The sequence below is a fragment of the Sus scrofa genome, chromosome 7 (assembly GCF_054392235.1).
Source record: "Sus scrofa isolate SSC_HxYL_T2T_F1_AM1 chromosome 7, Sscrofa_HxYL_maternal_Yorkshire_Landrace_v2.0, whole genome shotgun sequence".
Taxonomy (NCBI): domain Eukaryota; kingdom Metazoa; phylum Chordata; class Mammalia; order Artiodactyla; family Suidae; genus Sus; species Sus scrofa.
Window position 1 is genome coordinate 28,683,371 of NC_139389.1, and position 26,124 is coordinate 28,709,494.

General features: G+C 38.2%; 1 protein-coding gene and 1 long non-coding RNA gene across 6 annotated transcripts in view; both read left to right on the plus strand.

Annotated features, from left to right (window-relative positions):
• The window catches only part of LOC146401481 (uncharacterized), a 366,756-nt gene that overhangs the window by 149,587 nt on the left and 191,045 nt on the right, over positions 1–26,124 (plus strand). Inside the window, exon 3 of one of the 3 annotated variants that reach the window (XR_014809173.1) lies at positions 5,278–5,298. The exons of the other annotated variants lie outside the window; for them this stretch is intronic. This is a non-coding gene — a long non-coding RNA (uncharacterized LOC146401481). The remainder of the gene's footprint in view (positions 1–5,277; positions 5,299–26,124) is intronic. 3 annotated transcript variants of the gene reach the window in all.
• LOC100512544 (butyrophilin subfamily 1 member A1) lies at positions 6,716–23,413 on the plus strand. Of its 3 annotated transcripts, XM_084966899.1 has the most exons (9): positions 6,716–6,805; positions 8,330–8,350; positions 15,318–15,338; positions 16,895–16,915; positions 19,059–19,079; positions 19,948–19,974; positions 20,502–20,528; positions 21,099–21,125; positions 21,299–23,413. In XM_084966899.1, exons 1-9 carry the CDS (start codon positions 6,727–6,729, stop codon positions 21,868–21,870), a joined length of 816 nt encoding a protein of 271 aa, XP_084823025.1. In that variant the 5' UTR covers positions 6,716–6,726; the 3' UTR covers positions 21,871–23,413. The 3 variants fall into 3 exon arrangements, with proteins under 3 accessions (XP_084823025.1, XP_084823026.1, XP_084823028.1); XM_084966900.1 differs by lacking the exons at positions 8,330–8,350; positions 15,318–15,338; positions 16,895–16,915; positions 19,059–19,079; positions 19,948–19,974 and adding an exon at positions 8,674–8,700 and having other exon boundaries at positions 6,787–6,831; positions 20,427–20,528; XM_084966902.1 differs by lacking the exons at positions 6,716–6,805; positions 8,330–8,350; positions 15,318–15,338; ... (1 more) ...; positions 19,059–19,079; positions 19,948–19,974 and adding an exon at positions 14,136–15,143 and having other exon boundaries at positions 20,427–20,528.

Sequence of the window (26,124 nt, forward strand, 5' to 3'; positions counted from 1 at the left end):
TGCCAGTTCATAGGTTTAGATTTGCAAGATGTACAGTCCTGAGTCATTTTAGGTTCTTTGTTATTAATTTTGGTTGTATAAAAGTTTTATGTATAGCGCAAAGTATTCAAATAAACTGAACCTCAATAGTAAAAAACAAAAATCTTCCCATGGCTTCTAATTCTTAATCACACTCTTTAGACAGTAATTCTTGTTAAGTTTATTGTGTAATCTTCAGACGTTCCTATACAAAAATACATGTTTGTTGATAATTATATATAGAGAGATTTATTTTTATCCTTATGAAATTGAGATAATTTTTTTCTCAATGTTTTGATACTTTTCTTTATTAATTCAGCAAAAATCATATTAAAAGAATATCAAAGTATTACTTTAGAATTTAGAGGAGTTCCCGTCGTGGCGCAGTGGTTAACGAATCCGACTAGGAAGCATGAGGTTGAGGGTTTGATCCCTGGCTTTGCTCCGTGGGTTAAGGTTCTGGCGTTGCCATGAGCTGTGGTGTAGGTTGCAGATGCGGCTTGGATCCTGCGTTGCTGTGGCTCTGGCGTAGGCTGGTAGCTACAGCTCTGATTAGACCCCTAGCCTGGGAACCTCCATATGCCGCAGGAGCGGCCCAAGAAATGGCAAAAAGACAAAAAAAAAAAAAGAATTTAGAATATTTTAGAATTTAAGGTAGTATTTACTTCTGAGGTTATGGAGGGATTGGTGATTGGAGAGGTAATTAAGGAGGTGCTGAGGGTCTGACCATACTATACTTCTCAACCTGGTGCAATGTTACATTAGTCTTTAAAATTGTATACTTACATCTAACTATCTAACCATCTATCATCTATATGATATCCTTCTCAGTATGTATATTATGTTTCACTATAAATAAATACATAGAGCCATGATGTTATTCAGAGAACAAAAAATATGCTAGAGTATATCTTTTGATTTTTTTGATGTGAGTGACATGAGAAGCTATTGTCTAGAATGTTTCCATAAGATCCTAACATAATCATAAAGTTTAATATCCTTCCTTACCTGGACAGTATTTTTTCAATTTTACTTATGTTTTCATATAGACTAAAATTTAGGAATATATCACCTTAATTTATTTAGAACACACAATATGAGTAATGTTAAAGATATAATTATTGGTGAATGAGTGCCATTACTGCATGTTTATTCATCACTTTTGAATGATCTGTTTGTATTTTTTTCTCAAAATGGTTAAAGACTCAATGCAAGATGAATGATTGGCATTGGCTATTCTGGAGAAAGTTTTATTCCACCTCTATTGGTTTAGTTTTCTTAAAATAAGGACTAAAATGTGCTTTTCACAGCAAGCAAGAGATAGAAGTCAAAATAATTTATGGTTGGTGAAGAAACTTTTAGAACTTTATGGTTCTAGTTCTCAGAAATGTAGGTCATTTTGCACCAGAGATAAAACTGTAGTTTTCAAGTTTTTTCTTCCTCTCCAATGTTGTTCTTCCTTTCTTTTTCAGATGGGTATATTAAAAAGCAAATATTACTAATTTATTGCAATCTGGGCACATAATCTTTGTTTCATCTGATTCTTCTACATTTTTCAACTGTTGATGAGCATCTTTCTCAAATCCAAGATACGTATACTTTATATAATTTTGCCTTGTTTTCTCTTTACAACTAAAGTTTGTAGTTTTATTTCATAATTCAGTTTCTCTTATTGTTAATTCTATAGCTTTTACTGTCCTTTGAATCTTATGTAGAGAACTCACTTCCATCAGGCAAATCTTATTACTAGTAGACTTATGATTTATGGTATTTTTAATAGCTATATGAATAAATGTTGATAAATGTCTTTTTTTTTTCCTCATCTTTTCTAGGGCCACAGCTGTGGCATAGGGAGGTTCCCAGGCTAAGGGTCTAATAGGAGCTGTAGCTGCTGGTTTATGCCAGAGCCATAGCAATGCAGGATCCAAGCTGTGTCTGCGATCTACAACACAGCTTATGGTAATGCCAGATCCTTAACCCACTGAGGAGGCCAGGAATCGAACCCGCAACCTCATAGTTCCTAGTTGGATTTATTAACCACTGAGCCACGAAGGAAACTCCGATAAATGTTGTCTTAAGGTCATTTGATTCAGCAACAAATTCACATGTCAGGTAGTGCTTTATTTTTCTTTCTTTTGTGATGTTTAGTTTAGAAATAATAAGGTTTTCCTTCCTGGAATGGGTACAGGTAATAAGAACCTAATTATTCCTATGAGGAAAATTAAACCAGAGGATATGTAATTGAAAGATGGATGGCTAAAACTTGAAAGAAAGAGATGAAGACTAGGTGAGTGAGGTGTTAAAAATGCAAGAAAGAGGGGAAAAGTGCCATGCAGAAGTATAAACACCAAGAAATATTTTTTAAAAATTATGTTTTATTTAAAAAATTTTTATTACGGTTGATTTATAGTGTTCTGTCAATTTCTGCTGTATAGCAAAGTGGCCCAGTTGTACACATATATGTACATTCTTATATATATATATAATATATAATGTGTATATATATTCTTTGTCACGTATATGATGTATATATATTCTTTTTCACATATTATCTTCTATCATGTTCTATCACATGAGATTGGATATAGTTTCCTGTGCTATACAGCGGGACCTCATTTTTTATCCATTCTAAATGTAATAGTTTGCATCTACTAACCCCAAACTCTCAGTACATCCCACTCCATCCCCCTCCCCTCTGGCAACCACAAGTCTGTTCTTCATGTCTGTGGATCTGTTTCTGTTTGTTAGATAGGTTCATCTGTACCAAATTTTAGATTCCATATATAAGTGATATTGTATGGTATTTGTCTTTCTCCTTCTGGGGAAGACTTCACTTAGTATGAGAATCTCCAGTTGCACCCATGTTGCTGCAAATGGCATTATTTTGTTCTTTTTTATTGCCGAGAGTATTCCATTGTGTATATGTACCATATCTTCTTAATCCATCATCTGTTGATGGACATTTAGATTGTTTCCATGTCTTGGCTATTGTGTATAGTGCTGCATTGAACATACAGGTGCATGTATATTTTGAATGATAGTTTTTTTCTGGATATATGCCCAGGAGTGAGATTGCTGGATCATGTGATAGTTCTATATTTAGTTTTCTGAAGTACCTCCATACTGTTTTCCATAGTGGTTGTACCAACTTCCATTCCCTCCAGCAGTGTAGGAGGGTTCCCTTTTCTCCATGCCCTCTCCAGCATTTGTTATTTGTTGACTTATTAATGATAGCCAAAGAAATACTATTCTTCAGTAAAGTAAGACAGTGCAGATATACATATTATATCTGATTACATCATTATATCATATTACATCACATATTGTATCAAATGTAAAAAGCTTCAGAAAACTCCCCTTGCAACTTTTTGCCTTAAAAAAGTCTGTGAACTCAAGAATATGAACTAACCTGCATATTTAGTAAAAACTTTGAAGGGATGTAAATGAAGCCTAAAGTCACTTTTATGAAAAAGGATAAAAAAATTAAGGCAATATCTGTAAAAAATTTTGCTTTTGTTACCTTTAAAACAGTTTTGGAGAGTTCCAGTTGTGGCTCAGCGAAATGAACCCATGAGGATGAGGGTTCCATCCCTGGCCCCGCTCAGAGGGTTAGGGATCTGGCATTGCCATGAGCTATAGTGTAGGTCGCAGATGTGGCTCCGATCTGGCATTGCTGTGGTTATGTTATAGGCTGGCAGCTGTAGCTCCAATTCGAGCCCTAGCCTGAGAATGTCCATATGCTGAAACTGCGGCCCTAAAAACAAAAACAAAAGCAAAAACAAAACAATCCCCAAAAAACAGTTGTGGAAAACAGTATGTCTTCCATAAAGAAACATTTATGGGATAAAATTGGTCTCTCTGATACTTCTTCAACATTCTCCTCTTATTCAGTAATTTGAGAAAATTCACTTATTTTTCTCCCTTTTTCATGACCATGTGCACTTTTCCAAACTCTCTATTTTTGTCTTTTATTAACTTCCTCTCATTGTATTTATCCTACCAATTTATGCTATATTGGCAGTTTTCAACTCTTTACCTACCCTTACATTTGCTCTTTGTTTTCATGAATTTCAAATTGCTCTGTGCCTTTCCTTTTTGCTTCCTGGAATTCTCCCATATTAATATCCCTTCTCATCCTCTTCCTCCATCTTTTTTTCTCCCTTTCCCTTCATTTGCTATATATTTTCAGAATTCTTCTATCTTCCAGGTACTTACTGTACTTTAATATTAAGGTTGTTGAGATGAAGATGATGATGACTTCTAGAACACTTCCCTCTACTTAATTCTTCAGTACATGCTTTGAATCAGAGAGCTCATTGCTGTGCACATGATAATATACTAATTCTCTCTTTTTTTTGGTCTTTTTGTCTTTTTAAGGCCTCACCCACAGCATATGGATGTTCCCAGGCTAGGGGTCTAATCGGAGCTACAGCCCCTGGCCTACACCACAGCCACAGCAATGCCAGATCTGAGCCTTGTCTGCGACTTACAGTACAGCTCATAGCAACGCTGTATCCTTAACCCACTGAGTGAGGCCAGGGATTGAACTCACAACCGCATGGTTCCTAGTCGGATTCATTTCTGTTGTGCCACGACAGGAACCCCAACATACTAATTCTTAAGAAAGCAGATCAAACTTCAGTGTTGAAGTTCCTTCTTTTACTGGCTTTTAAACACTCTGAACATACTGTAGCAAAGTATAATCTTAAGACTTGTTATTCTGTTTCCCTTGACTATATTCTCAAGTGATTCATTGTATGTAAATATTTTTGCCTGATTTTGCCTGGTTATTTTCAATTTCTGACCATAGTTATAACCCATTTTTCATTTTCATTTTTACGTATTCAATTATTAATTCATCAAATTGCTCTACCTATTGAATTTTTAAAATTAGAGTATAGTTGAATTATAGTGCTGTGTAAATTTCTGCTGTACAGTATAGTGACCCAATCATATATATGTTCTTTTTCACATACCATCTTACATCATGTTCTGCCCCAAGAGACTGGACATTCCTCCCTGTGCTGTATAGTAGGACCCCATTTCTTATCCATTCCAAATGTAAAAGTTTGCATCTACTAACCTTTTTGGATCTTTAACATACTTTTTTTCAATGAGGTAAATTGCATTGAAAGTAAATAACTAAATTCTAAAGTTATCCTCTGAAATGATACTTTAATACCCTAACACAAGAATTAATTCAAATTTTATGTTCTTTCCTATGACACTTACATTTACCTTTCCTTTTTTTATTTTCAGAAGAACTTCGGGAAAAAATTGGTAAATATTTCTGATATCCCATTACTCTTGATCCCCTTTAAAATAACTGTTTCAACATTTAGCATTGTCTGACTTTTCATCTGTTTAGCTTGTGTTAGCGTGCCTTTCTCCTGCATGTCTACTATTTCTACCTCAATATTTTGGCATTGGACCTGTCCCATGTTAATTCTGTTCAATTTCTGTTTGCCCACCTCCTCTGCATTTCCATTCCTTTTCTCTTCACTTCATACCATGCTTTTCCTATAAGGACTGGCTTCTTCTGTCACTTGCCACAATTTCATGAAGAAGTTGGTGAGATAAAAGTCATTAAGCTGATAGGGAGATGGTTTCTATTCTAGAGATATATTTCTAGAAAACATCCAAACATAGTGGTTCTGTCATGTATTCCAAGTCAGAGGGACCATTACTACACAATTGATACCTCTTCAAAGACCTAAGTGATAAGAGAAAGCACCAAAACTGCTGAGTTAAGTTTTTAAAAAAATTTTATTATTATTATTATTATTATTATTATTATTTTTGGTCTTTCTGCCTTTTCTAGGGCTGCTCCCGTGGCATATGGAGGTCCCAGGCTAGGGGTCCAGTTGCAGCTGTAGCTGCCAGCCTATACCAGAGCCACAGCACCGCGGGATCCGGGCCACGTCTGCGACCTACACCACAGCTCACGGCAATGCTGGAACCTTAACCCACTGAGCAAGGCTGGGGATCAAACCTGCAACCTCAAAGTTCCTAGTCAGGTTCGTTAACCACTGCACCACAACGGGAATTCCTCAGTTAGGTTTTTTCAAGGCCTAAGTAGTACATGATATTATTCATTAGTCAAGAGTGAACTTGGATGTCACTCTTCCACTGTTCTTGATCATGTGAACCAAATATTCCAGGTTATCTAAAATATGTTACTTAAGTTTGCCTGTTTTCTAAACAAAATCCAACCCTATGGTTGTTCTGTATTCTTTTACATTTTTATTTACACAATTACCCAAACAGCAAAGAGCAAATCCCATTAAAAGTTTTTAGAAGAATTATATGTCTTAAAGAAAGTTGAAGTATATCTCTCAGTACTGAAAACTTTATGTGAAATGTGCTTCCTCATCACTTTCTAAGGACCTGTCATGTGCATGTGTGTACATTTGAATTTTATTATGAACAAGGATGGCCCAGTGACAGAGGAATGGTTGACATTGGGCCTCCCTCCAAATTCCTGGCTTACATTCTCTTAGAGTTTCACTTCCTAATTTAGTTCCTCTTGCACAGAGGAGTGGGAGGAGGGGGATGGAAAACCACACTGTCTTTGATTGGTAAGATGTCCTTTGGAACCTTGTGGTTACAGTTTTCACAACCATGGGTCACGCTGCACCACAGAGCAAACTATGAAAATGGCTCCAAATTTTGTTCTCCTTCCTTTCTGACATTATGCTTTTATATGGAATGAATTCCTCATCTCTATTTTTCTTTTCTTCTTCTTTTTTTTTTTTTTACTTTTCCGAGGAGAGAGCACGGGCAAACGGCAAGTAACATAATGAATTCCACTGTGTACCTTGTTATTCTCTCATCTATTTCTCATACCCTTGAAACTCTTAATGATCATCTGCCTTAACTCAGGCAGAGACATGTTTTTACATGATTTTATGTCAGTATCTTATCCTTCCAATTCAGGTTCACTTAATTTATGCAGTTATTGCCTCTTTCTTATTTCTAGTCATTGCAATCAAGGAGACAGGGTCTTTCCGTGAATAGAATTTTATCACTAAGAGATGTGTCACGTTTGGGGTATTTTAAGGTTCAGATATGTCGGTTTTCTCCAACATAGGCCCTTTAAATTTAGATCAATCTTCACTTTCACACAACACGTCTTCCCATTTATACCTTTTGTGTTATTCAATTTAGAATGATGAGTTTTTACTCAAGAGGAATGTATGTGAGATTGCATTATTCTCCCCCCCCGCCTTTTTTAAGTGAGGAAATATGTACTAAAGGCATCTAAATTTAAGAAGGTTATAACTTGGAAGACAAAGATCAGCATTAATTGATGCTTTAGTCTAGTGAACACAGGGAGAGATGTAAAAAAGACCACACAGTGGCTATAACACTGCCAGAGAGTTTTCCTCCAAGAGTGTTATAGGACAAGGAAAAGTGTGTGCAGTATGTAAAAGCATGAATTCTTAAATCATAAGGATGTCCAATTACTGTCCTTTAAAAAACAATGTCAGTTCTATAGATGAACTCATCTCTTGAAATTTGCACAAAAGGTCTGTAAGGGACATCAAGAAAGCCTTCTGTCACATTATAGAAAAGATTAAGAACAAGTGCACAGCTTTCTAATGTTTTGCTTATATAATCGTCCTGTTCATTTCCCTCCACTGACTCATTTTTTAAATTTGTTTCCTCCAAATACATGGGTCAGTCTCAACATCAATTTTATTCCATTTCTTTGCTCTTTGATTTTAAAAGATTTGTTTGCTGAGAAATTCTTTACCACCATGTAAGTTAATAGGAATGGAAAGAGAATGTGATTGGAGCCATGTTGCTTAGTTCTTTGACTTTCTGCAGTAGATGATCACATCATAGTGTTCAGTAGATGACAATATCAGAGCTAATTTTGAAAGCCCAAATGACAGCTAAATTAATGTTTATCACAGTTTTGTTAAATGCAAAGGATTAGAATCTATTACACTTGCAAAAACCTTTACCTGGACATGAGTTATCCATTTTCTCAGTGGCTGAGGCATCTTCTAAAAGACATTTTCAGGATTGATACATGTGTTTCACACTAATTATAAAAGTAATGCTTCGACTGAAAGACAGCTTGTTCAATATGACATAGTCAGAAACATCTGCAAAACTAAAAAATCAATTTCAATCCATTACTACCAGGATAAGATTTGTTAGAAAATTATTTTGTTTTATTAAATATGTTATTTTGGTGTCGCTTTTGAATTAGGAATTCCATGGCTGAAAAATTTCCTCTTCTTTCTGCTTTCTGCGATGGTTTCCCTGACATTGACATGAATATTTTTTACTTACTTTTCAGGACAACTTCAGGATGAAATTGGTAATTTTTTGACCTGTTTTTGTTTTTTTGTTTTTTGTTTTTGGAGATGTATTTCCTAGGAATCAATATTTCTTTGTTTCCTTTCCTTCTTTTGATATTGCCTTGTTACTGTCTTCCAGATGGTTACCATAATTTCATTATAAGGTTTGTTAAATGAAGAGAATTGGGTTAAGAAGAATGTTGTTTTCTCCATGAGATAGAAAACTTTCTTTAACCTGGGTTCTCCAACATGTCCTCTGAGATGGAGTGCCCACTGTTTTGTACATGCTATTGTTCCCAATTTTTTTGTTTGTTTGTTTTGGTTCCCAATTTGTAATGGAAAGGTTCAGACTCCAAACCTGGTTAGAGAGGTAAGTTTTTCCTTTTGATTTACACACTTTGTTTATTACTGGTGTCAGGGGTAGCCTTAAGACTTGCTAGTTCACTCCTGTTGACCATAGTCTGAAGTGACGCAGTGCATGTAAATATTGTTACGGGATTTTTTCTTGGGTTGTTTTCAATTTACAACCATAGTGATTACTCTTCTTTATCTTTATATTACTCATTTGCTTATTAATTCACCAAACTGCTCTCTTTAAAATGATTTTTATTTTTTCTGTTATAGTTGGTTTAGAGTGTTCTGTCAGTTTTCTACTGTACAACAAAGTGACCCAGTCACACATAGATATATACATTATTTTTCTCACGTTGTACTCCATCATGCTCCATCAAAAGTGACTAGATATAGTTCCCTGTGCTATACAGCAGGATCTCATTGCTAATCCATTCCAAAGGCAATAGCCTGCATCTATTAACCCTAAGAACCCCATCCTTTCCTTCCCCCTCCCCCTTGGCAACCACAAGTCTATTCTCCAAGTCCATGAGTTTCTTTTCTGTTGAAAGGGTCATTTGTGCCATATATTAGATTCCAGATATGTGATACCAAATGGTATTTGTCTTTCTCTTTCTGACTTACTTCACTCAGTATGAGAGTCTCTAGTTCCATCCATGTTGCTGCAAATGGCATTATTTCATTCTTTTCTATGGCTGAGAAGCATGCACCACATCTTTCTAATCCAATCATCTGTCGATGGACAGTTAGGTTATTTCCATATCTTCGCTATTGTGAATAGTGCTACAATGAACATGCAGGTGCATGTGTCTTTTTCAAGGGAAGTTTTGTCCAGATATATGCCCAAGAGTGGGACTGCTGGGTGATATGGTAGTTGTATGGTATGTATAGTTTTCTAAGGTACCTGCATACTGTTCTCTGTAGTGGTTGTGCCAGCTTAGGGGTATGATTTTAAAAGGTATTGTATTTTTGTATTACATTTCTAATATCTCATTGTTAGTATACAGAAATGCAACTGATTTCTGAATATTAATTTTGTATCCTGGTACAATTCATTGATCAGTTCGAGTAGTTTTGGGTGGAGTCCTTAGTGTTTTCTATATATAGTATCATGTCATCTCCATACAGTGATGGTTTTACCTCTTCTCTTCCATATTGGATACCTTTTATTTCTTTTGTTTGTCTGATTGCTATGACTAGGACTTCCAATACTCCATTGAATAAAAGTGGTGAGAGTGGGCATCCTTGTCTTGTTCCAGATTTTAGAAGGAAGGCTTTCAGCTTTTCTCCATTGAGTTTTATATTGGCTGTGGGTTTGTCATAAAGGGCTTTTATTATGTTAAGGTATGTTCCCTGTATACCCACTTTGGTATACCCATATGTTTTTATGATGAATGGATGTTGGATTTTGTCAAATACTTTTTCTACATCTATTGAGATGATCATGTGGTTTTTGACTTTTCTTTTGTTAATGTGGTTTATGACATTGATTGATTTGCCATGTCAAACCATCCTTGTAAACCTGGGATGAATCCCACTTGGTTGTGGTATATGATCTTTTTTATATGTTATTGGATTCAGTTGGCTAAATTTTGTTGATAATTTTTGTGTCTATATTCATCAAAGATATTTGCCTAGAATTTTCTTTTTTGGTAGTATCTTTGGTTTTGGTATTAGGGTGATGGTGGCTTCATAGAATGTCTTTGGGAGTGTTCCTTCTTCTTTTGGAGAAGTTTAAGAAGGATGGGTATAAGTTCCTCTTTGTATGTTTGGTAGAATTTGCCTGTGAAGCCATCTGGTCCTGGACTTTTGTTTGTAGGGAATGTTTTTAATGCATATTCGATTTCATTTTTAGTGATCAGTTTGTTCTGTTGATCTATTTCTTCTTGATTCAGTTTTGGCATGCTGTAAGTCTTTAGAAAGTTGTCCACTTCTTCTAGGTTGTCATATTTGTTGGCATATAATTGTTCATAGTATTATCTTACGGATTTTTGTATCTGTAGTATCCTTTGAGACTTCTTTTTCATTTCCTATTTTGTTTATTTGGTTTTCTTCTCTCCTCTTCTTGGTGAGTCTGGCCAGAGGTTTGTCAATTTTGTTTACATATTCAAGGAACCAGCTCTTGGATTTATTGATTTTTTTCTATTTTTTTTTCTGAATCTCTATTTGATTGATTTCCTCTGATCTTTATGATTTCCTTTTTATGCAGATTTTAGGGTTTGTTTGTTCCTTCTCTAATTCATTGAGGTGGTGGGTTAGGTTGTTGATTTGAGATTTTTTTCTTTGTTTTTTTGAGGAAGGCCTGTATCACTATGAACTTTCCTCTAAGCACTCCTTTTGTGTCATCCCATAAATTTTGAATGTTTGTGTTTTCATTATCATTTGTCTTGAGACATTTTTAAATTTCCCATCTAATTTCCTCATTGATCCATTGGTTGTTTTTTTTTTTTTTTTTTTTTTTTTTTGGCATATGGAGGTTCCCAGACTAGGGGTCTAATTGGAGCTACAGCTGCCAACCTACCCCACAGCCATAGCAGTGCCAGATCCAAGCCACGTCTATGAACTACACCACAGCTCGTGGCAATGCTGGCTCCTTAACGCACTGAGCAAGGCCAGGGTTCGAACCCATAACCTCATGGTTCACAGTCAGATTTGCTTTCTCTGTGCCACAACGGGAATTCCTGATCCATTGGTTTTCTTTAGTAGCATGTTGTTTAGTCTCCATGTAGTCAGTTTTTTTCTCATTTCTTTTCCTATGGTTGATTACTAGTTTCATGACTAGTAATGAAGCTAGTAAACTTCTCTTGGGGTCAGAGAAGATGCTTGAAATAATTTCAATGCTCTTGGAGTTCTTGTTGTGGCTCAGCAGAAACAAACCCAAGTGATATCTGTGAGGAGGCAGGTTTGATATCTGGCCCTGCTCAGTAGATTAAAGGATCTCGCATTGCTGTGAGATGTGGTGTAAGTTGCAGATGCGGCTCAGATCTGGCATTGCTGTGACTGTGGGGCAGGCCAGCAGCTGTAGCTCTGATTCAACCCCTAGCCTGGGAACTTCCATTAGGTACAAATGCAGCCATAAAAAGAAAAAAAATTCTACTCTCTTAAATTTTTTGAAGTTAGTTTTGTGCCCCATTATGTGGTCAATCCTTGAGAATGTTCCATGTGCCCTTGAAAAGAAGGCTTATTCTGATTTTGTGTCAGTAATGTCCTAAAAATATCAATTAAGTCTAACTTCTCTATTGCGTCATTTAGGATTTCTGTAGCCTTATTGATTTTCTTCTCGAAGATCTGTCCATTGATGTGAGTGGGGTGATAACGTCTCCTACGATTAGTGTAGCCCCATCCATTTCTCCTTTTATGTCTGCTAGTATTTGTTGTATGTTTCTGGGTGCTCCTATATTAGGGGCATATATATTGACGAATGTAACATCCTCTTCTTGAAAGGATCCATTTTCCACTAAATAGCGTCCTTCTTTGTCTTTCTTTATGGCCTTCGTTTTAAAGTCTATTTTGCCTGATATGAGTATTGCACCTCCTGCTTTCCTGTCTTGTCCGTTGGCATGAAATATCTTTTTCCATCCCATCGTATTCAAGTTATATGTGTACTTTGCCCTAAAATGAGCCTCTTGTAGGCAGCATATTGTAGGATTTTGTTTTTTTATCCAATCTGCCACTCTATGATTTTGACTGGAGCATTCAGTCCCTTGACATTTAAGGTAATTATTGATAGATATGTATTTATTGACATTTTAAAGCTTGTTTTCCAGTTGATTTTGTTTCTTCTTTGTTGTTTTTGCTTTTTTGGCTTGATGATTTCCTTTTATTTTATGTTCGTGTCCTCTTCCTTTATTTGTTGTGAATGTATTGCTTGGTTTGGATGTGGTCGCCCTGTTTTTCATGTACGTTAATTCTATCTTGTATCCGCTTGCTTTAGCCTGACAGTCATATAGGCTCAAACGTATTCTATAAAAAAGAGTCTAGATTTAATTATTTTCCTTCCCCACATTTTACGATTTTGATGTCCTTTTTAAGATCATGTTTATCCTTTATTTATTTACTTATTTATTTTATTTTTTTGCTTTTTTAGGGCTGCACCCCTGGTATATGGAAGTTCTCAAGGTAGAGGTTGAATCAGAGTTATACCTGCCAGCCTATGCCACAGCCACAGCAATGCCAGATCCTAGCCTTGTCTGCTACCTACGTACAGTCCACGGCAACACTAGACCCTTGATCCACTGAGTGAGGCCAGGGATTGAACCTGCATCCTCGTGGATACTAGTCGTGTTTGTCTTTACTGATCTAAAACAAGTAATCCCCTGTTTACCCCTTTGCTGTTCCTTGTGGTTTTACAATAGGTCTCCCCCCAACCCCCACCCCGCCTTTTAGATCTGTGTACTGGCTTTTTTAAGTGATTGCTTTGCAATTGTGAGTTCCTCCATCCCGTATCTTTTTACTGCTTTCCTATTACAGGGGCCCTTCAGGTTTTTAAGAATGAGTTTAGCATTGCTGTATTCTTTTAGTGTTTGTTTGTTAGAGAAATTCCTTATTTTTCCTTCTAGTTTTAATGATAGTCATTGCAATCAAGAAGACAGAGACCTTCTGTGTCTAGTATTTTATCACTTAGCTATGTCTGATGGTGGGTATTTTAAGGTTCTGTTATGTCAGTTTTCTCCAACACAGGCTCTTTTAAATTTAGATCAATCTTCACTTCCATGTAACACCTCTTCCTATTCCTTTTCTGTTATTCAATTTGGAATGATGAGTTTTTCATCATAGAAATTTATGGGAGATTACATTACTCTGACTTTTTCTTTAAGTGCAGAAATAAGGAGTTCCCGTTGTGGCTCAGCAGTAACAATTATGGCTGGTATGAGGATGTGGGTTCAAACATGGCCCTGCTCAGTGGGTTAAGTATCTGGCATTGAGGTGAGCTGAAGTGTTGGTGGCAGACACTGCTTGGATCACACATTGCTGTGCTGTGGTGTAGGCCAGTAGCTGCATCTCTGATTTGACCTCTACCCTAGGAACTTCGATATGCCGTGGGTACAGACCTAAAAAGTAAATATAAAAAATAAATAAATAAGGGGAGAAAATATGTACTAAACACACCAAAATTTAGGAGAGTTGTAACTGGGAGAAGGAGATAAGCATTAATAGATGCTTTAGCATGGAGAATATAGGGAGAAAGGGAAGAAAGACGACAGAGTAGACATAAAACTGGCAGAGAGGTTTCATCCAAGAATGTTGTACAACAGGGAAAATTATGCAGAGTACATAAAAGCATTAATATCACAAAACAAAAAAAGGATGCCCAAGAACTAACCTTAAAAAATAAAGTCACTTCTATTGATGAGCTAAATCCTTAAATTTGAAAAAAAGGTCTATTAGGGACATCAAGAAAGCCTTTTTTATATTCCTTTTTATTTTTTTTTTTTCATTTTTTTGGTTTTACAGCCAAATCAATGGAATAGAGATGTTCTCAGGCTAGGGTTCGAATCGGAGCTGTAGCCACCTGAAAACAAAACAGAAGCAGCAAGGCCAGGTACCAGCCACATCTGCGAACCACACCACAGCTCATGGCCACGCCAGACCCTTAACCCCCTGAGCGAGGGCCGAGGGCCGGGATGGAACCTGCGTCCTCCTGGATACTAGTCAGATTCACTTCCACTGAGCCATGACGGGAACTCCCAAGAAAGCCTCGAGTCACATAAAAGAAAAGAGATAAAACAAGAGCATGGCTTTCTGGCACTTTGCTCATTCAATCGTGCCATTCGTTTCCCTCCACCAACGCATTTTTGAAAATTGTATTTCCCTGAAATGCACAAGTCAGTCTCAACATCGATTTGATTCCATTTCTTTGTGCTTGGAGTATTAAAAAAGATCTGTCGCTGAGAATATCCTTGCGACTATGTCAGTTGACAAGAATGGAAAGCATAGGATTAGAGCCTTGTTGCTCAGGTCTTTGCCTTTCTGCAGGAGATGACACCTTCAGAGGTAATTTTGAAAGCCCTCTTGACAACTACATTAAGTTTAGCATTGTTTTGTTACATGCAAAGCATTAGACACCATCACACTTGCAAAAGCCAGTACCCAGACATACGTCATCCACTTGCTCAGGCACTGTGGCATCTTCTAAAATGAGGTTTTCGGGAGTGACATGTGTGTTTCACACGAACTACAAAAGTAATGCTTTCACTGGAAGACAGCTTGTTTAACCTGGCATCGTCAGAAGCATTTGCCAAACTGAGAGATTTAACTTTGATCCATGACCAAGATAGCAATTGTTGTCATTTTTTTTTTCTTTATGGTGGCACCCACGGCATGTGGAAGTTCCAGGTCCAGTGACTGAATCTGATCCACAGCTGCAACCGATGCTACTGCTGGGGCAACGCCACATCCTTTAACTCACTGTGTCCAGCCAGAGCTCGAACCCACACCTCCACTGCAACACGAGCCACTGAGGTGAGGTTCCTAACCCACCGTACCACAGTGGGAACTCCAGATATAACATGACTTCATTTTATTAGATATGTCTTTTGAGTCAGAAATTCCAAGGCTGGCAATTGTCCTCTTCTTTTTACTATCTGTCGTGGTTTCCTTAACATTTACATGACTATTTGTAAATTTACTTTTCAGGAGAACTTCGGGATGAAAACGGTAACTTATTTCTGACGTTCTCTTTTCTTTTTTCTCTGTTTTGGAGGGGTGGATGTATTTCTTAGAAATGGTTTTTCTTTCTTTCCTTTCCTTCCTTTGATATTGCTTTAAGTCACCGTCTTCCAGGCACTTACCACCCTCTCATGATGAGGTTTGTTACATGAAGAGAATCAGGCTGAGAAGAATGCTATTTCCTCCATTCCACAGAAAGCTTCCTTTTACCTGGGTCCTCCACCACGACATCTAGATGCAGTGCCCACTGTGTCGTATTTGACATTGTCCCAGTTTTTAATGGAATGGTTCCGCTTCCAACCCTGGTTGCAGAGATGAGTTTTTTCCTTTGATTGCTCACACTCTGTCGACTGCCGATGCCCTGCAGAAGTTGTCTTAAGACAGGCCAGTTCACGTCTGCCGATCACACTCTCAAGGGACCCAGTGTATATCAATATTGTTTCCTGACTTGTCCTGGTTATTTTCAATTTACAACCACAGTTTTACTCTTCTTTCGTTTTTATTTTACCTGTTTGTTTATTACCTCACCAAGTTGACCGCCCTTTGGCATCTTTATGTGCACTTTTTCCCCCTCAAGAAATCACGCTGGTAATACATAACTAAAGTCTAAAGTTGTGTTCTGAGATGATTCCACACCTCTCTTTAATAGCCTAACTCAAGAATTATTTTCAATTTTCATAAGCCTGTATGTGACAAAGTATTCTGAAACGGGTGGTGGTGCTTTCAATGGAACAGAGTTTAGGGATCTGCCTCTTTAACTCAGGAGTGGACGTGACTTGAAAATGCTCCAGAAGCACTCATTCGGAGATGTAGCGCTCTGGTCACGCCTTCTTCATAAAGTTCGGAAAACCTGTCTCATACATGCACGTTCAGATATTTTCTCTCAGATGGGAGGATGCACAGTAAACATGGGGTGAGAAACAGCCTCTCTCAGGGAACCTTTCTCTCTCCTGGATTCAGCACCCATGTGATTTGGTTCAGAAAAGCTGCACTTATGCATGAGGTAAAACACACACTCAAATACAGTAAGGTCGCCATTTAATCAGTAGCAGTCACGTTGTGAAAAGAGGCACCCGGAAACCTGACCGTGGATCACCTACACCAACAGGGTCTTAGCATAGCCTCGCACAGGGTTTGTGGCAGCTTCACACAGGGTAGCGCCCCCGACCACCAGCATGAGAACTGACTTCCACATGCACAGCCAGCCCGTGGCCATGCTAAAGCGCACAAGCAGAACAACAGGACCCTAAATATGGTCAAAGGGATCAAGACTGCTTTTGCGAACTAAACCCCAGAACGAGTCGTTCTCGTTTTCTTCAGCTCATCGAAATTAAGTCCATTTCCCCTCTATTCATTTACTGCAGACGATCTATGAGTCGATGTGTGTGCGGGTGGCTGTGTGGGTGGCTGTGGTTGTCACTTGAAACTGCAGAGGGTTAACTTTAAATATGAAATTTTCAACAAATCTGAATTCTCCCTCTAGTTCTTCCCCATGATATTTGCATTTACCTTTTTCTTTTTCTTTTCTTTTTTGTTTTTTGCAGACAATCTTCGGAAAATAAATGGTAACATTTCTGATATCCCATTATCCCATCGCTCTTGACCCCCTTTAAAGCGACTGGTTCAGCCTTTCATCTTGTCTGCCGTTTCATCTATGTAGCTTGTGTCAGCATGCCTTTCTCCTGCGTGTCATGTCTACAGGCTCAACCTCAATGTTTGCGTTGGACTTGTCCCACGTTCCTTCTGTCCATTTCTGTTTGCCTACCTCCTCTGCTGTGCCATTCCTTCTCTTTGCAATGCATACCATGCCCTCTCGATAAGGACTGGCTTCTTGGGTCTTTCAGGCACTTGCCACAGTTTCATGAAGAACTTGGTGAGATGCAAACAAAGCATTACGCTGCTAGGGAGATGGTTTCTCTTCCACATGTATTTCTAGAAAACATCCAAACACAGTGGCTCTGTCAGGAATTCCAAGTCAGAGGGGCCATTCCTACACAAGTGATAGCTCTTCAAAGACTTAAGGGATGGGAGATGGCCCCAAAACGGCTCAGTTAATGCCCTCTGCTCCTTACCCTTTCAAAGCCTAAGTAGTATATTGGTCAAGAGTGTACCAGGGCAGCCCTCTTCCACGGTCCTTACCCATGTGAACCAAGTATCCCCAGGTATAAAATGTTACTTAGGTTTGCCTGTTGTTCTAAACAAAACCAAGCCTTCTGCTTGTGTCATTTTGTGTATTTTAAAGTTCTGTCCAACATAGTCAGTTCTCTCCAATGCAGGCTTTTTAATATTTAGAGCAATCTTCACTTCCAAACAATACATCTTTTCTATTCCTTTTGTGTTATTCAATTTTAGAATGATTAATTCCCCCCCCCCCCAAGTTGTTCAAGCTTACATTATTATCCTTTCTGTTTGTTTTTTAGGGTTGCGCCCAAGGCATATGTATGTTCCCAGGCTGGGTGTCGAATTGGAGCTGTAGCTGCCAGCCTACCCCAGAGCCACAGCAAGGCCAGGTCTCAGCCGTGTCTGCGACCTACACCACAGTCACGGCAACGCCGGACCCTTAACCCACTGAGCGAGGTCAGTGATGGAACCTGAGTCCTCACAGATACTGGTCAGATTTGTATCACTGAGCCATGATAGGAACTCCTGCCTTTCTTTTTTAGAGTGAGCAAGTATTACTAAAAGCATCTATATTTAGGAAAGTTATAACTTGGAAGACAGAGATCAGCATTAATAGATGCTTTAGTCTAGCGAACACAGCAGAAATGGAAAAAAGTCCACAAAATTGCTATAACACTGCCAGAGAGGTTTCCTCCAACAGTGCTGTAGGACAAGGAAGAGTGTATATAGTTCCTAAAATCTGGAATCCTTAAATCATAAGGACTCCTAAATACTGTGTTTTAATAAAATGTCAGTTCTATAGAGGAGCTACTCTCTTGAAAGTTGAACAAAGCTTCTATAAAGGACATCAATAAAGCCTTGACTCCTATTATAGAAAAGACACAAAACAAGTGCACAGTTTTCTAACTTTTAGCTTTTATATGTGTACCATTTATTTTCCTTCACTAACTCATTTGTGAAAATTATAGTTGCCCCCAATACATAAGTCATTCTCAACACAAATTTTATTCCATTTCTTTACTCTTGGATTATGAAAGATTTGCTTGCTGAGAAATTCTTCACTCCCAATATAAGTGAACAGGAATGGAAAGAATGTGGTTAGAACCATGCTCTTTATTTAGTTCTTTGACTTTCTTCATTAGAGGATAAAATCAGAGGTAATTTTGAAAGCACTATTGAAAACTAAATTAATTTTTCTCACAGTTTAGTTAGATGAAGAGGATTAGAAACCATCAGACTTGCAAAAGCCATTACCCAGACATCAGTCATCCATGTTCTCAGTTGCTGCAGCATGTTCTAAAAAGACCTTTTCAGGACCGATACATACGTTTCACACTAATTATGAAAATAGTACTTTCACCGAAAGGCATCTTGTTCAATCTGGCATAGTCAGAAATATTTGCAAAACTAAAAATCAACTTCGGTCCACTCTGCCAAAATAACATTTGTTATAAAATTATTTTTTAAATATGCATTTTGTTGTCAATTTTGAATTATTAATTCCACACCTCGAAATTTTCTTCTTCTTTCCCTTTTCTTTGATGATATCCTTACATTTACTTGAGTCTTTTTAAATTTATTTTTCAGGAGCACTTCAGGATGAGATTGGTAACTATTTCTGACCTTTTTTTGGTGGGGGAGTTATATTTCCTAGAAATACTTTTTTCATCATTTCCTTGCCTTCCTTTGCTATTACCTTAAGTTACTCTCCTCCAGATGATTACCATAATTTCATTGTAAGGTTTGTTAACTGAAGGGAGTTGGGCAAGAAGAATGATGTTTTCTCTATGAGATAGAAAACTTTCAACTGGGTTCTCCAACATGTCCTCTAAGACAGAGTGCCCACAGTTTTATAAAAACTTCAGACTCCAAACTTGGTTAAAGAGATAAGTTTTTCCTTTTGATTTACACACTTTTTCTATTATGAGTTTCTCCTCTTGTCGACCTTTTATATATTTGTCCATTATCGATGCCACATGTAAGTCTGAGACTGACCAGTACACTTTCCTGGAACATACCCTCAAGTGAGCAACTGCCTATAAATGTGTTTTCCTGATTTTGCCTGCTTAGTTTCTCTTCCCAAATTTAGTTATTTTTCTTCTCTTGTTGTTATTTTATTCCATTCAAACATGTATTCAACAAATTTCTCTTCCTTCATGATATTTTTATATTGATTTTTCTATCCCACTTCTTTGGTAATGTAACTGTATAGTTTAAGGCTATCTTATGAAGAATTCTTAAAATAATTTTTAGTACTCTATACAAATATTTTATATTCTCATGACCCTACATATCATATAGTACTCTTCAAATTGAAGTGAACTTTTTATTTAGAAATTTCTCATTATTTTAAAAATATGCATTACTTGAGCAATATGCAGATATAACTGTTAGCAGATGTATGGCTTTAATTGCATCTTCCTCATGAAGTCAAGAAATCCTCTCATATCTGTGGGTGTTTTGTGTTTTCTCTCAGCTAGGAGGAAGGCTCAATTCAAGAAAGGTAAGTAAATGGTTGTCTCTCAGAAAGCTTCCTTCTTCCATCTCTCTTGGGTCCTGTCCCTGTAGCAGTATGAGAGAATGCAGGCATAAAAATTAAAATGTCTATATTGGGCAAAGAAGCCTTTGCTTTTCTTTCTCTAAATTTCTGTAATGAATTCTCTCTGAAGTGTAAATGAGGAGTGATTCAGCATGTTCTGCCCCCCACCCCGTCCTCTTTCCTTTCTTCTTGTCTTTATCTTATGCTCCCTGCTTTGTGTTCCACCTCTGTCCCTCCCACCTTTTGTTGCTTCTGTATTTCTACCTATGTCTTAAACCTGACCATTTTAACTTATTATCTGTATCTTAAACCTGACCGTTTTTATTTATCATGTTTCTTAAAATGCAATACGGAGGTAATACAGGATAGAAAGAGGAAGTCTGAGGGATTCAAGAGAGGAAAAGGGATAATGACAGGGAGCAATGGAAAAGATAACAGGAGTAAATGGAGAAGGAAAAAAGCTAAAGGGTTTCCTATGTTTTCTTTTGCAGCCTGGAGGGATGCTCCATTATATCCTGGTGAGTAACATGGACTCTGATGAAAACAATCCTACTCTCTAGGATATTTGCAATGAACACCTACCACGTGCAAAATAATATACTGAAGATCAAAGAAAATCCAAAGCATACATAACAGGAACCACATAGGTTACTCAATATTTTAACAGATAATGCTGTATTTAAAACATTACATTGTAGCAAGTTTTTCATTTTTCAACTGCACCTTACATTGTGTTTTGAGCATATGTAGAGTGATTTTCATTGGCGAAAATCTGAGGACACTAACATGAAATATATTTTATTAGGTCAGATACACCATGTTCCCTATTTTCTTGGAAACATCCTCAATAGATGATAGATACTTATCCTTCAGGAACGTTGACTTAGAAGACACAGAAGATGGGTCAGGTCTCAAGTCAGACATAATTTAATAGATTGTAAAAAGAAGTTCAAGTTATGAAAGGGTATATTCCTTGGTTGCTCTTATTCTTGACATAATCCTAGGGAATTTATACGCATGGTCTTCTGGACAGACAGGAGCTTTATTTATTCAGATGGTGGGGTCTCATGTTTATTTTTTCCTTATAGATTGGAGGAAAGAAGAATTCAAAGCTGGTGAGCCTATCAAGATCCAGCAGGGAACTTGCATTTTGTGGGGTGGCTGGAGGATTCCTGGGTAAAAGTGAGCTGGATCTACCCAGGGCCAGAGGAGTCCTGACAGAACGGGAGCCCTCTGGCCCATGACCACAACCATTGCCAGAAACTTGATAGTCCACTTGTCTTTGCAGCAAATGTGACCCTGGATGAAGCCACTGCCCATCCTGCCCTCCTCGTGTCTGAAAGAGGGAGGCGGGTTACCTGGCAAGAAACTTGTCAAGATCTTCCCAGCTCCACACAGAGATTCAACTCCATTCCCTGTGTGCTGGGTCAGCTGCGCATCAACTCAGGGAGGGCCTGCTGGGAGGTGGAGGTTGGGGACATGCAATCTTGGGACTTGGGAATTTGTAGAGATAATGTGACCAGAGAGGGGGTATTCACTATGTCCCCAAAGAATGGTTTCTGGGCCATTAGGCTCTATGACGGGGACTACTGGGCCCTCACCTCCCCGGAAACTTCTCTTCCTCTAAGAGAAAGACCCCTTAAGGTAGGAATATTCCTGGATTATGAGGCTGGAGATGTATCTTTCTACAACATGACGGATGGATCTCACATTTTCACCTTTCCCCAGAACACATTCTGTGGTGTCCTAAGACCACTTTTCAGACTTTGGTTCTCTGACTCGGGCTCCCTAACCATCTGTTCAGCTGAAGGAGAATGTACTGATGTTGTAATTCATATGCCTACCCTCCAGGAGAAATGATCACTTTGCCCCATAGAAGATGGCATTTCTCCCCCAGCAAGATATATAAATAGATTTTTTCCTAGTCCCTACTGGTTCATTGTCAATGTGAAGCTCTGTGACACAGACTTGATGATTGTCCCTCATATCAGTTCTTCCTCTTTTTGTCATATATTCCTTCTCATTATTACCTTTTCCTATGACAACCTCCTATAAGTATTAGATTTCCTAGACCCCCCTGGTGCATGTGACCAAAGGATGGTGGTGTATTAAAAGGTGAATTACAAGGATGTGTCCTTAAAGGAAAATTGTGTCTTTCTTTTCTTCTTTACTTTTCTTCTGGCTATAAAGTGTCATGATTAATGGAACTCAAAACACATATATGACCATGTAATATGACGCAGATGGTAGAGAAATTGAAATGAACTTGGGAGTCTGACAACTCCATGGAGCCCCTCTATTGCCCAATTCTAGGATTCTTTTCTGTGAAACATAAACATGTATGTCTTTAATCAATTTATGTGTTGGATATTTGTCCCTTGTGATTGATTCTTACCCTTACCAGTGCCCTCTGCCTTTAAGTTGGGCAGCAGATGACATCCACATTGAATATGCAAGTGAAACTGGAGGTATAAGTCCTGTACTTGGTTACATAGCTACTCCTACTCCTGCACTGTGTCAGTCTCATCAGGCCCCTTTATGTCTCCTAATTCATTCGTCACTCCTGACTTCACTTCCTACCCTTTTCCCTACTTGGTGTCATGGCTAATAATTTCAAGTATTCTCTTCCTCAGAAATGGAAATCCTGGTGTCATTGTTTTTCTGCCACAAGAACTTGGCAAAATACAAATACAAATTAATCTAATTATACATTTGTATACTGGCAGCCTAAAATGCTATAACAGTCTACCCAAATGAGTAGATGTTTCTTTCATATATGTTTAACAATCTTTCAACTCGTGCACACCACTACTATCCCGTAATCCTCTCCAGCCATTTGCATTCCCTTACTTTTGGCAGGCAGTTTTCTTAAACGTTTCTCTTTCTCTAAACTTGCAACTACTGACTCCTTATTCTCAGTTTATGACTGTATTCCTTCTTTGAATTTAATAATAAGAAGAAACTGAAGAAAAATCCATCATGAGGGAACTATCTGAACTTTTAATAACAAAAAGAACAAACCTATTCAATTCTGTATTTCTCTATTATTCCTTCATCACTGTTATATTAGGGAAGAATCTCTCCTCCTTTACTTGAGATGCTGATCCTTCTTCTCTCCATCCATCCTGTACTGACCTCTCTGGTTCTGGGGTCCCTCAGTTATTCCTCTCAGCCTTTGTACTAACTTCTCCCTATGAACCTTCGGGAGCTTGGGCTTATCAGACACAACCTAGAATAGATTTACAAGGAGATCCCGCTGAATAGCATTGAGAACTATGTCTAGATACTCATGTTGCAACAGAAGAAATGGTGGGGGAAAAACTGTAATTGTAATGTATACATGTAAGGATAACCTGACCCCCTTGCTGTACAGTGGGAAAATAAAATAAAATTAAAAAAAAAATGAACCTTAAAATTTTGAAAATCTTTCTCATTTAAAACCAAAGCAATACAATATTCTATCAACCCCCATGTCTTGTCATAATCAACATTCTCAGAATAGTTATCATATAATCTATTCATATTGCCTGTTTCCTTTTCATCCTCAGCATATTGTATCATATGGGTTTTGTGTCCTCCCTTCCCAACTCCTCAAAATTAACATATTGAATTACTAGTCTCTAGTATTCAGCATGTGACCTTATTTGGAATTAGGGTAATTCAAGGTGTAATTAGCTAGGATGGGGTCATGTTGGAGTAGGGTGGTTCCCTACTCCAACATGACTGGTGTCCTCATAAAAAGGTGAAATGTGGACACAGATGTGAACACAGAGATTGGAATGTTGTTGCCACATGCCAAGAAATATCCAAGATTGCTGGCAAAACATCAGATATTAGAGAGAGGCATGGAAGTGACCATTTTTTAGTGCCTTCAAGGGAGTATGACCCTGCTGATACCTTGGTTTCAGATTTCTAGCATCTGCTAATTGTGAGATGATAATCTTCTGTTGTTTAATCTACTCGGTTTATCAGCCCTTGCAAACTAATACACTCTATTTTTATCCGGAGAATTTTCCTGAACTTTTACACTAAAGCTATCATTTTCACATTAAGTAGGTACAATTCCAGTTGTGTTAACTACATTTGTCTTTGGTTTTATACCAAGGTTTCTCTGGAGGGTCAGCCTTAGAACTCCAGTATTTTCTGGGACCCACTGAGTACAGTCCTCAGTTATTAAGTGCTAGGCAGTAAGAAGACAACCTATAGACCCAAGAAGAACCATCAATTCTTCTGAATTAATTTCCTGTAATTCAATCACAATTTTTCTCTTTAAAATTTAAGCAGAATTTGAACCTAACACACTAGTCAAGCTTCATCTCCCTATTTTATGGTTCATCTCCTGTAGGTTTTATACAGATTAAAATATAGCCATATTCTAAGGAGATTCTAAGTGTCTTTGTCCTGCAAATTCCTTACAACTTTATTGTTTCTTTGTGTGAAAAATAAAACTGCGGTTCTGGCCTCTCTTCTCTATACCTTCATGCACACGAAAAGAAATTTGTTCTCTTTCCCCCTGTTAATCTGATTTATGTCAATTTTATTATTAGTTCAGCCGCAAGAACTCAAGAGAGATAGAGGAGGAAATTCCCCCTTCCTCAGCACTGCTTCTTGCATGATGGAAATGTTATCAACCTACCCTCAGGTAACTGACTGATCACTCTGAAGAATGGTGTGAGACCCGGGACTCACATTATTGGTTGGTTTCTGATTGTAGCCAGGTTGGTCTTGGTGAGTGGAAGTTGATGTTGCTGAGCCAGATGCATAGGTTTCATCCCTGCAGATGTGGCTGCTTCTTTCACAAGTACATTGGGCCGTGAGAGGGGTGACTAGGGAGAGAGACCGACTGGTATCCACAGATCAGGTCATTCTATTTATGTTACCATTAAAATATCCACCACTGTGGTTACCCTTTGCGGAGCATTCACATAGGACACAGATATCTTCATGGTTTCCTCTTTAGAGAGGTCTATACACATCCCTCTTCCCTTGTCACCAATTTTTCATCATGTTCTTTCCAAATTCCTGGCCGTGCAGCCAAACCTTGGACACAGGCCATGAATTTGTTTATAATAACATATCTGGCCAGTTCTCTTTCCAAGCAAAATTAACAATCAAGTGCACTGCTACAGTTCTGCCTACTTGGAGGATTTTCCTTGGCCACTGTCCTTCAGGGATGTCCCAGAAAGGAGCTATAGTGCGAGAAGTGTCCACTTTTGGATGGTGCCTGTCTGTCACACAGAACCATCTATAAACCTGACTCAACTTTTCTCCTTCTCTGAGGGCTAGTTGTAGGGAACTCACCATGGGTCCATAGGCACAGACTGGGAAAGATAAGACAGTATAGCAAGACTGGGGACCATGGGCATTAGAACCAATTTTTTATGGAACTTATTTGTATCCTCAGGGCCTGCCCAAGCCTGATCTCATATACCCCTTCCGCTGCATGTGGTGCTGCACAGGCTCAACTTTATGGCTTGGTGGGTGTGATGTTTTGATTTAGAATAAATATATGTTTGGTCTTTGTCTCTATTCCTGGATTAGAGTGCCTAAAACCCTGGGAATTTCCTAAGAGATGAGAACAATAAAGGCGTCTTTTGTTATGTTAATAAGGAGGTTTTTTAGAAAGCCAGGTAACCTAAGAAAGTGTTCTTATTTGGCAAGTGATTAGAGGGTTAAAATTTTGAGCCATTTGGTGGGGCGGGGGAGAGGAGCTGGAGTTTGAATTAAACCTGAAAAGAACTAGACTCTGAGAGTCAGGGTTGGTGAACACACGGAGATTTGGGGAGAGTGGTGTGCTCCTTCCCGCATACCTTGCCCTGTGCATTGCTTCCATCTGGCTGTTCCTGAGTTATATCCTTTTATAATGAACTGGTGACCTAGTAAGTAAAATTTTGCTCTGAGTTCTATGAGCTGCTCTTGCAAATTTGTCAGATTAGAGGCTGGGTCCTGGAAACTTCCAGTCTAAAGGAGAACAAGTAACAACCTGGACTTGTGATTGGTCTCTGAAGTAGGGGGCAGTGTTGTAGGACTGAGACCTTACCCTGTGTGATGTGATGCTATCTCCAGGTGGATAGTGTCAGAATGGAGATGAATCGTAGGACACATACCTCATGT